This window comes from Lacerta agilis, chromosome 12 (assembly GCF_009819535.1).
Source record: "Lacerta agilis isolate rLacAgi1 chromosome 12, rLacAgi1.pri, whole genome shotgun sequence".
Taxonomy (NCBI): Eukaryota; Metazoa; Chordata; class Lepidosauria; order Squamata; family Lacertidae; genus Lacerta; species Lacerta agilis.
The window spans coordinates 30,726,508-30,741,463 of record NC_046323.1 but is presented as its reverse complement, the minus strand read 5'-3'; the positions used below and the strand labels follow the sequence as shown (position 1 = coordinate 30,741,463).

At 42.7% G+C, this 14,956-nt stretch overlaps 1 protein-coding gene across 1 annotated transcript in view; it reads right to left on the bottom strand.

Annotated features, from left to right (window-relative positions):
- Nucleotides 1-14,956, bottom strand: part of CALCR (calcitonin receptor) — a 67,589-nt gene that overhangs the window by 8,201 nt on the left and 44,432 nt on the right. Inside the window, exons 8-11 of the mRNA XM_033165704.1 lie at nt 13,667-13,727; nt 13,502-13,568; nt 6,635-6,853; nt 2,305-2,346 (exon numbers count right to left, since the gene is read on the bottom strand). Of these exons, the coding sequence (XP_033021595.1) occupies nt 2,305-2,346; nt 6,635-6,853; nt 13,502-13,568; nt 13,667-13,727 (389 nt within the window). The remainder of the gene's footprint in view (nt 1-2,304; nt 2,347-6,634; nt 6,854-13,501; nt 13,569-13,666; nt 13,728-14,956) is intronic.

The window sequence follows — 14,956 nt, the reverse complement described above, 5'->3', positions numbered from 1 at the left end:
ATATACTGGCAAAGCTTCAGAATGATGGCATACAGTATTTCCCCCTTCAGTAAGAATGTGTCACAGGCTGCTTCTTCATTATAGCTAGAAAACGTCAACAAGCAATTTTAGGATTTCCCCCTTTCCTCTTAGCTTTCATTTCATTAGGCCGTCCTGTATAAATAAAAGATAAAATGCATCTCTTTATGTCAGGCAGCTGTTTGTGAGGATGTTGTGGCAGTATGTCTGGGTGGGTCCAATGCACTTGGCAGCCTGTAAAATGGCCGCAGGGCTTCTTCATGTCGCTACAGTGCTAGTGCAAGCAAATGGAATAGTGGCTGTTGGCACTGGTGTGTTAGCAAAACCCCAATGTGGCAGTTTTGAACAGCCTAATCATGCAGAAAATTATGCCAAGTTTGGGAGAGGGAGTCCGTGGCAGCTGGAGGAACCTTTGTTGATGTCTCACTCCCAGGTAGGGTCCTTCTGTGAGAACTGTCACACAAAGACAACAGTGGCAACTTGATGTTAAAAGGGACCCCCAGTTTATGCACACCCTTCTTGGGGCATACTGATCTCCTCTGAGCCAGGGGTGGGGAGCCTCTTTTAGTCCAAGGACCTTCCTGGGGCCACAGGCAAAAGCAGGTGGAGCAAAAGTGTAAATTTTACCTTGGTACAGCAGACTAGTTTCTACATGCACCCCCCTTTGTCTTCCATCCAGACGAGCAAAGAGGCAGTGTCACAGTTCGACACATTCCAGTCAGGCAAAAACACTTGTGGGGCAAAATAAGGCCAGTGAGGGATATGAGCTGGAGAGAGTAGGGAAGAGTTCCAAGGGCCTGATAAAGAGATCTGGAGGGCCACATTCCACCCCAGGCCTGAGTGAGGTTCCCCACTCCTGCCACGAGCCACCAACACCTGTTCTTATAGTTCAGCTTGCAGACTTTAGGATTATAAAAGGGTTGATGAGAGTTTAATGGGCAGTGCCTGGGTTCCCAACCACTCATACAGACTCTATGCCTGTTGTCACATTCTGCCCAGGGTCCAGGGTTAAAGGTAGTGGTTGCAATTTTGCTCTTCTCGAGATAAGGGGAGTGTGAGTTTTTGCTTTCCAGCAGGTAGTCAAATAATCTTGCAGCATCATTAAGTTTATTTCTCCCCTTTTCTTACATGGCCTTTCAAGAATTACTTGTAATAGGTATCGAAGGGATGTTTCACATTCTTCCCCCAATGTTTTTTTAATCATTATTGTAGAGGAGGAATTTAAACATAAATTCATATAAAATATTGATGCAACAAGATGAGAGTGTGAGAGAACATTGGTTCAATGATTTTTGGGGCAGCGGCAGCAGGGTGTGTGTGTGTTTTCCAGGGACCTCTGGAAGGCCAGTGCTAGTTATTAAATGTGTAAACGAAAGGATGGACAACATGGATGCTATGTAGCCAGCATTTCAATGCTTCTCAGAATATTTAGCACAAGGAATTCGTATGTACGGGTTTTATCATAAAATGGACAATGTTTGCAGTCAATACTGAGACACATTAACGACATATACATACACTTTCTGTGTCACCATTTTATGATATTATATTTTATAGCCAGGATCCAAACAGTCATGCACCTATTTCCAGATGTGGTAAGGGATGTTGGGCTTGTGTTTCTCAAAGTGTGTCTTTATAGTGCCTGCCACAAATCAAGTTTTTTCTTTTTTTAAAAGAGCTTTCAAAAATGTCACGATTTATTCAAAAAATGAAAAGAGTCTATGACACTGGATCCTAAGATAAATCAGCTTAAGACAGTGCAAGGGATGAAGTTTCCCCCCTCACAACCCTGTTGGAAAGGGCGGGAGGAAGAATTACCATTGGACTCGGATCCTAAGATACGTTAATGAAGTTTATAGGAGGATAAAAGTTTCCCCTCTATCACCAGCACTCCATTCTGCGTTGACACACAAAAATGGCTTTTCCTCCTTTAAAGAGCACACACCTGGCTGGGCAGCAGTAATGGTGTTGTTCCAGCCCCAAGAAGAAGCAAGGAGAGAGAGAGAGAGAGATCCCTTCCTCCTCTGACCAGTGTGCTGCCAGGAAGAAATGCCCCAGTGACCATTGGGAAATGTAGTTTCCCCAGTAGCAATTTCTTAAAATGGACTTCCATGGAACAGAAACCGTGTTTTTCTCTGTTATTTTCAAAGAAGCAGCTTGGCTGATTTTACAAGCCAATCTGACATGAGCTGGAAAAAAGTTATCCATGTCTCCTTATTATACTAAGAGTGAACAAGAGTCTTGTAAATTGCCGTAACATAAAGTTCCACTGTTTCATATGCTTACCTCTCCATTGAAGAAACAGAAAATAGTTGCCACAAGTAAACCCTAAGAAGAAGAAAAGAGAGAAAATTATTCAGACTCTTTCTTTATCTATGCCGTGGCTGCTTAGGGTGCAAAGTAATGATACAAAATTTAATGCTGCCTTCATTTCATGCTGTATAGTTGGACTCTAATATAGCTAAAGAAAACTGTCCTACAATTACAGCATCTCATTGTTGAAAGACAAAACAGTGATATCTGCCAGGTTATCTCCCCCTCACCACCCATATCAAAGCCAGCAATGGCATATCCTCAACTAAGAGAATCAAGAAAGTGGGGGTCTTTGTGTGAGAAACATATCCACTAAATGAGAGGTGGAAATTCGGGGTACATTAGTTTAAAAGCTGCTATACATTCTCAAAAAGAAAAGGAAAAAAGGACCAGAAACGCATCACGTATGATCCCTAAAAGACAAGCAGAACTGTTGTGGCATAAGCTTGCATTTGTGCCAGTGGCAGCATCACTCCTGATTTGGGATGTATTTTTGTCATGAACACATTTGCATGAGGAATGGGTTAACCTCCCCCCCCCCCCCACACCATTGTTCTTAAGGACAGAGGGGTAGGGGCTGTAGCTCAGTGGTAGAGCATCTGCTTTGCACGCAGAAGGTCTCAGGTCCAATTGCTGGCAGCCCTGTGAGAAATCCTGGAGATCTGCTGCCAAGCCAGTGTAGACAGTACTGAGCTAGATGGACCAGCGGTCTGACTCAGTATCGGGCAACTTCCTATGTGTTCCTATGATCCTCATCCCCCTTGCAGCTCATATTTGAAAAGGACACCTCACAATGCACGCACAACAGTAAACTATGTTGTACTACCAAAATGTGTAGTACAAGTCAATTCAGTCCATGTGGCCTTTGGAAGTAAATCTTACTGTGTTCAATTGAGTATTTACAGGTATGCATCAGACTGCAGTCCGAGACACTTTTCCAACACCAAAATACAGGTCTTTCTCATTTGTGCCCCTATCCTCTCTAACAAAAGACACTTTGGGTCACACGATTTCCTCCTTTCCTGCTCTTATCCCTTGAAATTCTCTTCTCATTTGAGTTTTATAGCCATATTGTCTTTCACAAGAGGATAACGGGGATCATGGCTTAAAGACAATGAGTTTGCTCAGATGGCCTTGAAATTAGATTTTAGTTAACAGTTCTGTAGAGGAGTTAGTCTGTGGTGAGAAAAGGAGCCTGGTGTGGAGGGCAAAATGTGTCCAAAAGTGATGTTATTTCTACAAGGTAACAGCAATAAATGGGTAATAAAAATGCATGCACAGTAAAGAAACTTGCCATTGTACATTGTACAAGAAGGTGAAGAGAGGCCTCTGTTTATTGTTTAAAAAGGGTGAAATGGGATGGAACTCAGATCTGTAAATGCTTGACAGTTTGACCCTGACACTACTGTCCTCCTTGCTTAATTGGCAATTATATTGCAGATATTTGTGGCTAATTATATTAAGATATTAAGGAAGATAGTGCAAAAATGGCAGGCACCCACAGTGAGAAATAGCTAGACAGTTCCCCGGATCTGACCGCTGAACACATTTTAATAACATTTACCCCATGGCAAAGCAGTGTTATTCAACAGTAGTTGTTGTCAGACTCCCACATTATGTTACAACTAAGCTGCAGTAAATCTGTAGATGGGACTCTCACATATCTAGGGAATGACATGTCACCATTTTCATTAGAGAAAAACCACATTCAGATGCTAATAAAAACACCTAAGGGCAGCGGCGGGGAAAGCCTCTCCAGCACCTGGGGCGAACTGCCCATGGGGCAGGGCAAACAGTGCCCATAGGGACGGGCCATTCCTATGGGTGCCACGCCCCCCATTCCGTCCACTCTCTGCCCGCTGCGTTCCCCCCAGCTATAGGGCGGCTGAGGCCCCGGGGCTCACAGCGCCCTTAGGGAGGGATGAGGGACGGGGCGTGCTGTCGGGCCTCAGCCGCTTTACAGCTGGGGGAGGAGGCAGCAGGCGCCTGAGATGTGGGGCTCTGGCGCACTGCAGGCCCCGCGGTGAGTACCGCACGCCATTTTGTCACTCCCGTCAAGGTGACGCCTGGGGTGGGCAACCCCCCGCACCCCCTTCCTACGCCCCTGCCTAGGGGAGAAGTGGGACTGTGAGCACCCAACTTCCATGCAAGAATCAACATCCACATTGTAATGGAATTATGGCAGTTCAGCACATGCAATCCCTTTTCCGCCGAGGTATGTACTTGCTCATTCAGTGATAAACTATGGTTTGTCATTACATTTGGCTTGGGCTAAAGTATATGAAGTGCTCTGAATGTTCTAAACCACCATATAAAGATTGTGCATTATTACTTAGTTTAAGTTACCCAGCTTGTATTACATTTCACTTATTTAAGTCAATAGCAATAATTGCTAATAAATCCTAATTAAAAAGGATTTAATTCATTAATATATAAATTTGTTTGGAAATGAGCCATGGCGCAGTAGTAGAGTACATGCTTTGCATGTGGAAAGTTCCAGGATCAATCCCTGGCATCTCAGGTAGCAAGCAGAAGTGGCTTGCCAGGCAGGCAGATCTTTCTCATCATCTGCTCTCAGAGGCAGCTTGCCAGGTGAGACCGAGCTGCTTATGCTGACTTCACAGCAGGTAGATCACTGTTGCTTGTCAGAAGGGGGAGGCATGAGCTGGTGTAGAGTTTGCTGCAGTACAAAGAACTGCAAAGCCAATCTGGCATTCCTGCTGGTGCGTTTGCACCATGCTGACTTCCCTGTTGCCCCTCCCAATAACCAGTAGTGACCCACCTGATGAGCTGCTTCTGATAGTAGGTGAGGAGAAAGATCTCTAATTAAGCAATAGTAGGCTAGACGGACAAATAGTCTGGCCTGTTATAAAGGCAGCTTCCTGTGCCTCAATTAATATATACTATTACTTATCTGTAATGTAATATAAATGAAGAAACAGGGTTGGGCTAATCTGTTAATTTTGTTTTCTCTCAAGTGTCTTGTTTTTCCAATCTTGAACTCGGTCTTCCACATTTCTATATCGGTATCTAATTAAATACCTGTCTCTGACTAATGTAGCACTTCATTTACTTTGTTTTTGCTTATTCTTGTTAAGTACCACATGTGTAACTGCAGATAGATGGAGCAATCTATTTCCAATCCACGTCAATTTCACACGTTTGTTCATTTGTATGTTCTATTCAGTTTCTATAGTAATCATGGTTTTTTTTAAAAAAAAATCCTCCACAAATAAATTCTATTTTATCACAAAATACCAATGAAGTGCATATTTTATCTCAATATATGTGTTTCTAAATGTGTTTCATCTTAAAATATGCATTTTTCAAAAACCACATTATGGGGACCATTTTTTGAGGAAGCATTTTGTATCACAAAATACAGAGAAGGGCAGAATCCTAAGGAGAATTATGTTCCCATCTGCACACACATCAGGGAGGTAGAGATCTGGTCAGTTTGCATCAAGATTAACAAAAACAGAATTCATCACGCCTCCTAATGTGGAGCTATAGGATTTGAACTGGGTATAGAGAAGTGGATCTCAGACCACTTTGTTTTTACCACTTATTTTTAAGCTGTCCACTTTCTTCATATGGCAATTTTACCCCATTTGTTGCAACAAAACTAGCTCATGCTACTAAAGCATTTATAAGCTTACTGAACAGTGAGACAGGATCCTCATCAAATGCTTTGACTGAAACTGCTCTGTGATAAGGACAATCTCGTAAAGAGGGCAGATGATGTAAAGAGCTAGAGATGAATTGACTCTCATAGTTCAGAGCCACTTCTAGTATGGGAAACCTGGTAGGGAGTACTTCATGGTGTTATTTTCCAGCTGAGGATGTTTTTCTGCAGAGAAAACGCTATTACATTTCTAAATGGCAACAGGCAGTCTCTATTTCAGCCCCTTGTAGCTTCTTTGTTAACTCGGGAGACCATCAGGATAGCAAGTTTTCATGCACATCTCTCCTAACATATGCGATTTCTCTCTCTCTCTCTCTCTGCATTTTTACAAGCAATTTCCCTTAATTCAATGGGTTTTTTGTATGTTATTTTCACTAAGATAGGTATTTATGTGTGCACTTTGACTTAATACTTGGTGTGCATTGCTTGGTTGGTGAACTGCACCACAAAATTCAGAGAAGTACACATTGAAAACGGATGCTTGTGATTCAGTTCACATGTTGGTTCAAGCAAGTGCAAATTGGTAGGTATCCGAACAAATTTCTCCCCCATCTTTACATACCTAACTAAAAAAATAACAACCACAACATAAAAACCACAGTGTTACCAGACCCATACCTGGTAATGCATTAATATATGCATGATGTAATCATATACTTCTCCCGCAAGCTTGTTTTCTGGCCTCCATGGAATAATGACAAACTGAATTCCTAATAAGGGCACAAGGATTAAAGTGGCTCTGACAGCTTTCATGTACATGTTGGACTCGGCGCGATGAGTGTCTCTTAGCTTGGTTACTAGAACTCGCACAATGTTAAGCAAAAAGAAAAAATTGACCTGCAAGAACAAGTGCTTTATTAATCAATCATCATTTTAGATTTCTTTTATTTACAAAAAACAGAACTTGTAAAACATTAAAATATCACACACACACACATATTTTGTTTTCATAGACATTTTGAAACGAGATCAATTGAAATTGCATTACATGAAAACGGTGCATGTTTTCATATCGCTGATATGAAAATATGGTTAACATATCACTGATATGTAAAATTAAATGGATTCAAACATGAAGCTGACCCTCTGGAACTTTGTAAAAATAAATAATAAGACTAGAGCTGGGAGCAAGGAAAAATAACGTGGACCAATGGTCCGGTTTCCTAGGTGACATATTTTAGGACTCGGCAAATTGTATTCTCAGGACCAGACTGAGTTTATGGCCTGTAAGAAATTAGCTGCATCCCTGAACTGGATGCTTCTTAATTCCCGTCAACTGATCCCTGGGGAATAGCCAACAGGAGCAGAAGAGCATCTGGTTCAGGATGAATACTCCTTGGTTGGATGAAGGTGGAAAATGTTGCCGACTGTCCAAACGCTGGTAACGTAGAACTAACAACTGAGTGTATTTAGTAGGGCATAGTCACCTGTCCATGGGGTCACGAAGAGTCGGAAACGACTGAACGACTGAACAACAACAACAGTCACCAGTCAAAGAGGCCAAAGGCTGTAAGGAGGCAAGGCACATGCTGGTGCCTTCCAGAAGTCATTGGACTACAAATCCCATAACACCTGTGCACTGCCTATGCTCGCTGGGTTGACTGGAATTGTAGTTCAAGGCTGAGGAAGGCTGCAATAGAGACACCTGGAGAAGAAAACCATGTAGAGGCAGATGCTTTGCCACCTGCTATCTGTTCCTCTATTACACCCTCTCCAATATTCAGAAGGAATAAACTGTTCTCATTTTTCCTGTATGGTTTTTTTTTTATATAACACTGTTTAAAAATGTTCCTTTCCCTGCTCCACACCATGTTATCTGAAGTGTGTTTCTGAAGCTTAGCTCTCTGCTAAAAGTGCCGCAATTAATCACAGGTACACCAGAAACTAAAACACATACATAGAAACCAGGGAACAAATGTACACCTTTCCCCCTTGCAGCACTGAAACAATGCTTAGGCATGTGTGTGTGCTGTGGGGGCGATTATAATTTTATAGTCTTTCGCAAGTTGCTGAAGAATGCTCGTAATTGGTGCTTATTAAAAAAACCCACAAAAAACCCTGCTACCTTAGGGCCAAACTACTAGTGACACTAGAAATGTCATTTGCAGTTAAGTTATTTCATTTTCTAACATTTATTAGCGGGGGGGGGGGGGTTTGCAATTGGGGGAAATCAGGACAACAGCTCATGGGAAGGAAGACGCAAGCTTTCTGGTGTAATTGTTCTAACTAAAATTACCCTCTGCTATTTGGCATAGGATGGTTCCTCCCCCAGCACCAAAAAATCCTGTTCAAACAGCTACACATTTAGTCCCAAAGCGCCTTTCAGGGGAAGGGCTGTAGCTCAGTGACAGAGCATCTGCTTTGCATGCAGAAGGCCTAGGTTCAATCCTCAGCATCTGCAGGTAGGGCTGGGAGAGACTCGCTGTTTGAAATCCTGGAAAAAAACCACTGTTTGGTTAGTGTAGATCAGGCATCTTCAATTTTTTTTCTGGACTCACTCATAATCCAAATATGCACTTGAGGACTCATTTCTTAATCTTTTACCATAAAGTGGTGGTAGTGCTCCTGCTGTGACCCACCTTGGATCAGGCTGTGATCCACTGGGTCCCAACCCATCAGCTGAAGACCAGTGGTGTGGAGAGAACTGAGCAAGATGGACAAAAAGGTCTCTGCCCCTGTATAAAGGCAGAATTATTGGTTTGTTTTTTGTTTTAAAAACAGGTGCTTAAATGGTCTACTTTATTTTGATGACAAAGCACGTGAGCAGTAATAAGGTAAAGGTAAAGGACCCCTGGACGGTTAAGTCCAGTCAAAGGCGACTATGGGGTTGCGGCGCTCATCTCGCTTTCAGGCTGAGGGAGCCGGCGTTTGTCCACAGACAGCTTTCTGGGTCATGTGGCCAGCATGACTAAACCGCTTCTGGTGCAACAGAACACCGTGACGGAAACCAAAGCACACGGAAATGCTGTTTACCTTCCCAGCACAGCAGTACCTATTTATCTACTTACACTGGCATGTTTTCGAACTGCTAGGTTGGCAGGAGCTGGGACAGAGCAACGGGAGCTCACTTGGTCGCAGGGATTTGAATCGCTGACCTTCCATTCAAGCAAGCCCAAGAGGCTCAGTGGTTTATACCACAGATCCACCCTGATCCAGAATGCACTCCTTATCTGGACAGGGGCTCTGTACTGGTTTCCTGCTGAAAATCCCCTTGCCCCATTTGTTCCCAAGTATAGTATGCAGTTTTACAGCAAATGGTTCATTCAGGGGGCAAACAGCAGATACCCATTGGAATCACAACCTGAATCAGGGCCCTGTACGGTTACTTTCCCTACAAAACTGGTTTTGTGAGCTCAGTTCCTCAGACTGCTTAAGCCGAAATCATATGATTCTGGAAGCAACACGGACACTGCACCAATTAAGAAAAGACATGTCTGCTTTGAGCCCAAGTACCATTATCTCTCCTCCAGTGGCTTCTGAGCTCATAGCCAATGTATTTTTGGAAAGGCAGCACCGTAATGAGCAAGCCAGATAGTAAAGGAGAGGATTTGAAGCCAGCAATCATCACACCTGTTTTTTTCCCTTTCGTTTCTTTTCTGAAAGTGATTAGAGTTCCTTTTAAAAAAGATGATGGGTTTTACTTTGCAGAGTAACCAAAGCATAAAGCTTGGGGTGGAGTTCAAAAATAGGAAAAGGTTTGCATATCATCAGCCAGCCTTGGCCTTTATGGTCCCAGAGGGGAGGGGGGGCGGGGAAATAAGACTGCTGCGATAAATCTTGAGCTGGTTGTGGTTCTCGAGAGGCCAGAGGGCATGCAAAGTATTCCCATCCAGATGATGAAATTTAGTATGGCATTAAGTGCAGCAGCTCTCTTTCACAGACCGTTACACGGAAAACGATCATTTGTCGTTTCCATTCTGGGTAAATGGATTGAGTCATTGAAGCCTGAATACCATAAGCAACCTACTATTTCTCCAAATATATATACATACATATACATATGCATATGCATATACATACACACACACACACACACACACACACACACACATATATAAAGGCATCAAAACTCTTTTGGACAACTGAAAGCTAATTTAAGTTTGTGAAGACAGACTGAGACTACTTCGTTGCCATTTCCGTCTGACTCATTGCCAGAGTATTTGTTCTTATAACGCACGTGTCTGCAGGCAAAAGCTAAATACCAGGTCATCCCGTTTTGAACCTTCTGGGGGTGTCAACATCCCAATCTTACACGGGTTATGTATATAAAGCTGTGGGGAAGGTGCTTTGCACGTAGAAGGTCCCAGGTTCAATCCTCGGCAGGAGACACTCCCTGTCTGAAACCCTGGAGAGCTCCTGCCAGTTGGTGTAGACAGTGCTCAGCTAGATGGTCTGACCTGGTATATGGCAGCCTCCTATATACTTGCCAGTTGCAATCCTTTTAGAAACAGTTTCTATCAAAATCTAGGAAGGAAGCAATACACAGGCATGGAACTGCTTCAAGATTCGTGGTAGCCAGTTCAAGAGCTTTGCTTGGCGGTAGCGGCTACAATCCATATTAAGGCTGGCCATTCCTACCTTTTGCTCGGGTGGTGAGCTTTCATGGAAGGTCCTATCAGAACAGTGCTCCCCTCCCCCCATTCTGTATACCACCATTTTATTTCTGTGTTGGACGCCATTCTTTCTCTTTTTCAGTTCCAAGCTGTTCAATTAGGTTAGCTTTTTTTGGGTATTGTTTTAAATAATACTGTATAGATTTATTTTCGCTATTTATTGACTTTGGGCAGTATTCAACTTACTAATGCTTTGCATTAGTGCACATCTTAGCACTAGCGCAAGGGGATTTCCTCCCCTGCGTGCCCCACACCACCCCCAAATCATCTTTGAAACAGATTTAGTGGGTGTGTTGGGGTGGGGAAGAGATGGGGGAGAAGATTGTGTTGCTCTAGGAGAAATCTTTTCAATGATGGAACCTCAGTCTTAGCGCCACACTGAGTACAACTCAGCCTGGTTATTTTTAGGGAGTATGTTTTCTGAACTGTTATATTTATTATTGTTCATTTGGTATGCTGTTGTGAAACACTTTGGGCACATTTTTTAAAATTAAAAAACATTTTATTTAGTTTGTATCACTTTTGGATACTTGGGTTAGATGGTTTTGAACCTTCAGTCTGTCTTGTATTATAGTGCTGGTTTTATGATTGTGTTCTGTTATTGACACCATACTATTACTTCTATTTTGTTATGTGATTTTTTAATGATGTGGTTTATTTATTCTTTTGTTAAATTTCTTTGAGGTTATTTTGAAGTGATGAAAAATGGCATACAAACACATTATATAGAGTTGTTCACACAGGGCCTTATTCCCCAAATTTCAAAAGGAAAGCTTCTGGGTTCCTGAGGGCAGCCAATATGCTACTTGAAGCAGCAACAAAGCTTTCTCCCTCCCACCAGCCAGTGTGGTGTAGTGGTTAAGAGCGGCAGACTCGTAATCTGGTGAACCGGGTTCGCGTCTCCGCTCCTTCACATGCAGCTGCTGGGTGACCTTGGGCTAGTCACACATCTTCAAAGTCTCTCAGCCCCACTCACCTCACAGAGTGTTTGTTGTGGGGGAGGAAGGGAAGGGAGAATGTTAGCCGCTTTGAGACTCCTTCGGGTAGTGATAGAGCGGGATATGAAATCCAAACTCCTCCTTCCTTCCTTCTAATTAGAAAAGGAGGGCGGAGACGGGGAGGAAATAACAATTTCATCTTTAAAGGTAAGAGACCCACTCCCAGCTGGAAATTCCTTAGTTCCTCCCTGCCTCCTGAATATTAATCCAGTCTCTAAGATGACTTTTGCATCATTTAAAAGTACCGAAAACCACTGAGCTAAAATATGTTGGCCTAATGCTATAGATATATACATATATAACCACATAATCAATACAATCATGTTGCTGAAACCATGTCTGGCATACTGAGAAGCTCCCTGCCGCCACTCGTGCTTTCCAGCTATCTGGAGTCAACCAGGAACTACAAATATCCCAAAATAATGAGTCAGCTCCTTCAAAAGATCACACGGGGCCAATTAACAAGAAGACAAAGATGTATCAAGCTGCAGGGATAATAAAAGAAGCTGAAGGAAGAACACATAAGAAAAAAGCTGAAAAAGGCATGTAAATTCAGCCAAGGAGGCACAAGAAAGGTGGTGGTGTGAAGAGAAGAAGAGACACAGCATGATTATACAGAAAGGAAGGAAAGGAAACACTTGCTCATATTATGCTCAAGACATCGTGCAGAGAATTGAGGCTTGCGACAAAAACTGTTTCTTTATACAGTTCCCTTTCCATCTTTGCATGGATTGCGTTAGGAACACAGGAAGTGGCCTTATATTAGAAAACCTAGCTCAAATCTAGCTCCACACCAGGGGCAGCCAAGGTGTTGTTGCACTACAACTCCCATCAGCCCCTGCCAGCAGAGGCAACGGCCAGGAATGATGGGAGCTGTAGTCCAATATCTGGAGCACACCATGTTGGCTATCCCTGCTTTACAATGACTACCGTAGTTGTGGCTCTCCAGGATTTCAGACAGGCGTCCAACCTGGCCCTACCCAGACATTTAACTAAGTGTGCAGTGGTGTAAACATGTTTGCACATGCCTGACCTCAACATGTTTTTTTTTTTTAAGGTCTTGAAACACACTCCCCCCATGAAAACAGCTGCACATACATAGGGTAGCCCCCACTGCTTTCAAAGGGGGCTTACTCTCAGCTAAGTGTGTGCAGGCTTATAGCCTCAGAATGCAATCCTACGCACTTACTTCCAAGTAAGCACACATAGGATTGCAGTGCACCTGTCTGATTCTAACCAGGTTTGCTCAGAAATAGTTTTACATTGCTGTATTATTTTAAAATTTAAATAATCTTAAATTGTTGCTATTAGCAGTGTTGGGTGCTATGCAGAAAAGGGGGATACAAATACTAAGTCATAACTGTAATCATTAATAATACCATTAATAAAATAAAAATAAGAAAAAATAACAGGTTGTATCCAATGTTAGTCTGATTCAGAGCGGACCAACTGAAATTAATGGTCATGGCTAATTTAGGCCTATTAATTTCAGTGGGTCCACTCTGAGTACCATTTACTTGGATTTAGATACCGTATTGGCCCGAATATAACCTGCACTTTTTTTCCAATTTCTGATCGTGAAAAGTTAAAGTGCGGCTTATATTCGTGAAGCAGCCTGGGAGTGCGGGGCTGAAGGAACGAAGGGGGGAAGGGGTTTCCCTTTTTTTGCGGGAAATTCCCTTATTCCAGCGCTGTTTCCCACTGCAAAAAAAGGGAAGGTTGACAGCTATGGCCGTTTCCCAATGCAAAAAAAAAAAAAGGAAGGAAGGTTGACAGCTATGATCCGGGCCAATTTGGTGGTAATAATAATAATAATAATGGACAAAATAATAACAATACAGTGCTCTTAATGCAATAGCAAATGATTTTCTCACCAATAAAGCTGCCATCACAGGCCCATGAACAACATACAACAAGTGAGTGTCAACACTAATCCAGCAGCTGGAAGGAGAGAAAAAAACATTTACTAAAAGAGCAAAATTGCTTTGTTTTTATAAAGAAATGCGAAGTAAGCTATAAAGAACAAACATGATACTTACTTATCGTTGAAGTATTTGGTTCTTGCCACAGCATGAATTGATGCCGGCACTAAAGGAAACCCTAGAATGGATAATTATATGCATCACATTTCAGTTTTTGTAATGCAATCTATGTTAGGCTGAAAAAACCTTGTGAAAATCATAAAGAAATGTGAATTACAGAATAACAAGCCTATCTCTCTCAGTGTAAAGTGCAGTAGCTATGGGATAAAGAATGTTCCCACAAGACAGCTACTACATATGAAGGCCTTAAAGTGTGAGGAACCTGCAGCTTTCCAGATCCTGTTGGTTCTTACTAAAGGAGAGGGGCACAGCAAGAGATTTCCCCCAAAGAATCCTGGGAAATGAGGTTTAACCTACACCATGCTACAATTCCCAGCACACTATAGTTCCCAGCATTGTTTGTTCTTTAAATGTATGTTGTGCATGCAGTCAGCGTAAGTTGGCCACTGACTGTAAATATATTTCTCACTCTGGCTGTACGAAAGAACCTTTACAACCGAGTCTTGTAATGAATATGCCTTGTCAGTGTGAGAGATGTTAGCGCTGCTGGCTGAGGCAAGCCATGGAGTTAAGGCTGACAAGCACATACATACAGTTATTTTTCCAAAGCATTTTTCTTTTAACACTGCCCTGACAAGCTTGCCCCTGTCAAATTAAGTGCAGGCTCAGGGTGTCTGAAGGAGTGAGAAGTTTTTGCACTCAAATCATTGCTCTGGTTGAGGTAAGCCTCCAAAAACGCTAAAATAACTAAAAATAAATAAATGTCAGGGAATTCAGTTTGAGGGACTGCTTATAGATATTGATTATACTAACATTTGTGGGGTGAGGTGTAGTGGAGCATGGAATACTTTCTTTGGTTATTGATTTCCATCTGGTTTTTTTAAAATAAATAAATAAAATGCTGCCATTTTAAAGCAAACTGCTGCCACTCATTTTAAGAGCTATTCTTTTCTATAATAATGTTCAGAGCCGTATGCCTCTAAATACCGTACTGGCCTGAATATAAGCCTCACTCCCCCCCCCCCCCCAAATTCCGACCATGAAAAGTTAAAGTGTGGCTTATATTCGCGACCTTATGGTATGCAGCCAGCAGCACGGGGGCAAACAGCGCCAGGAGTGCGGCAAAGAGGCACCCGCCCCCTGCGTAGTCCCCCGTCCTCTCCCCCAAGGCCGGGAAGGGAGAGAGCGAGGAAGGGGAAAGGCCACCGGCAGCGCAGTGCGGCTCCCCCTCCTCTGCCCAGTGTGCAGCCAGGAGCAGCGAGGAATAGGGTACCTTAAATTCAGGTA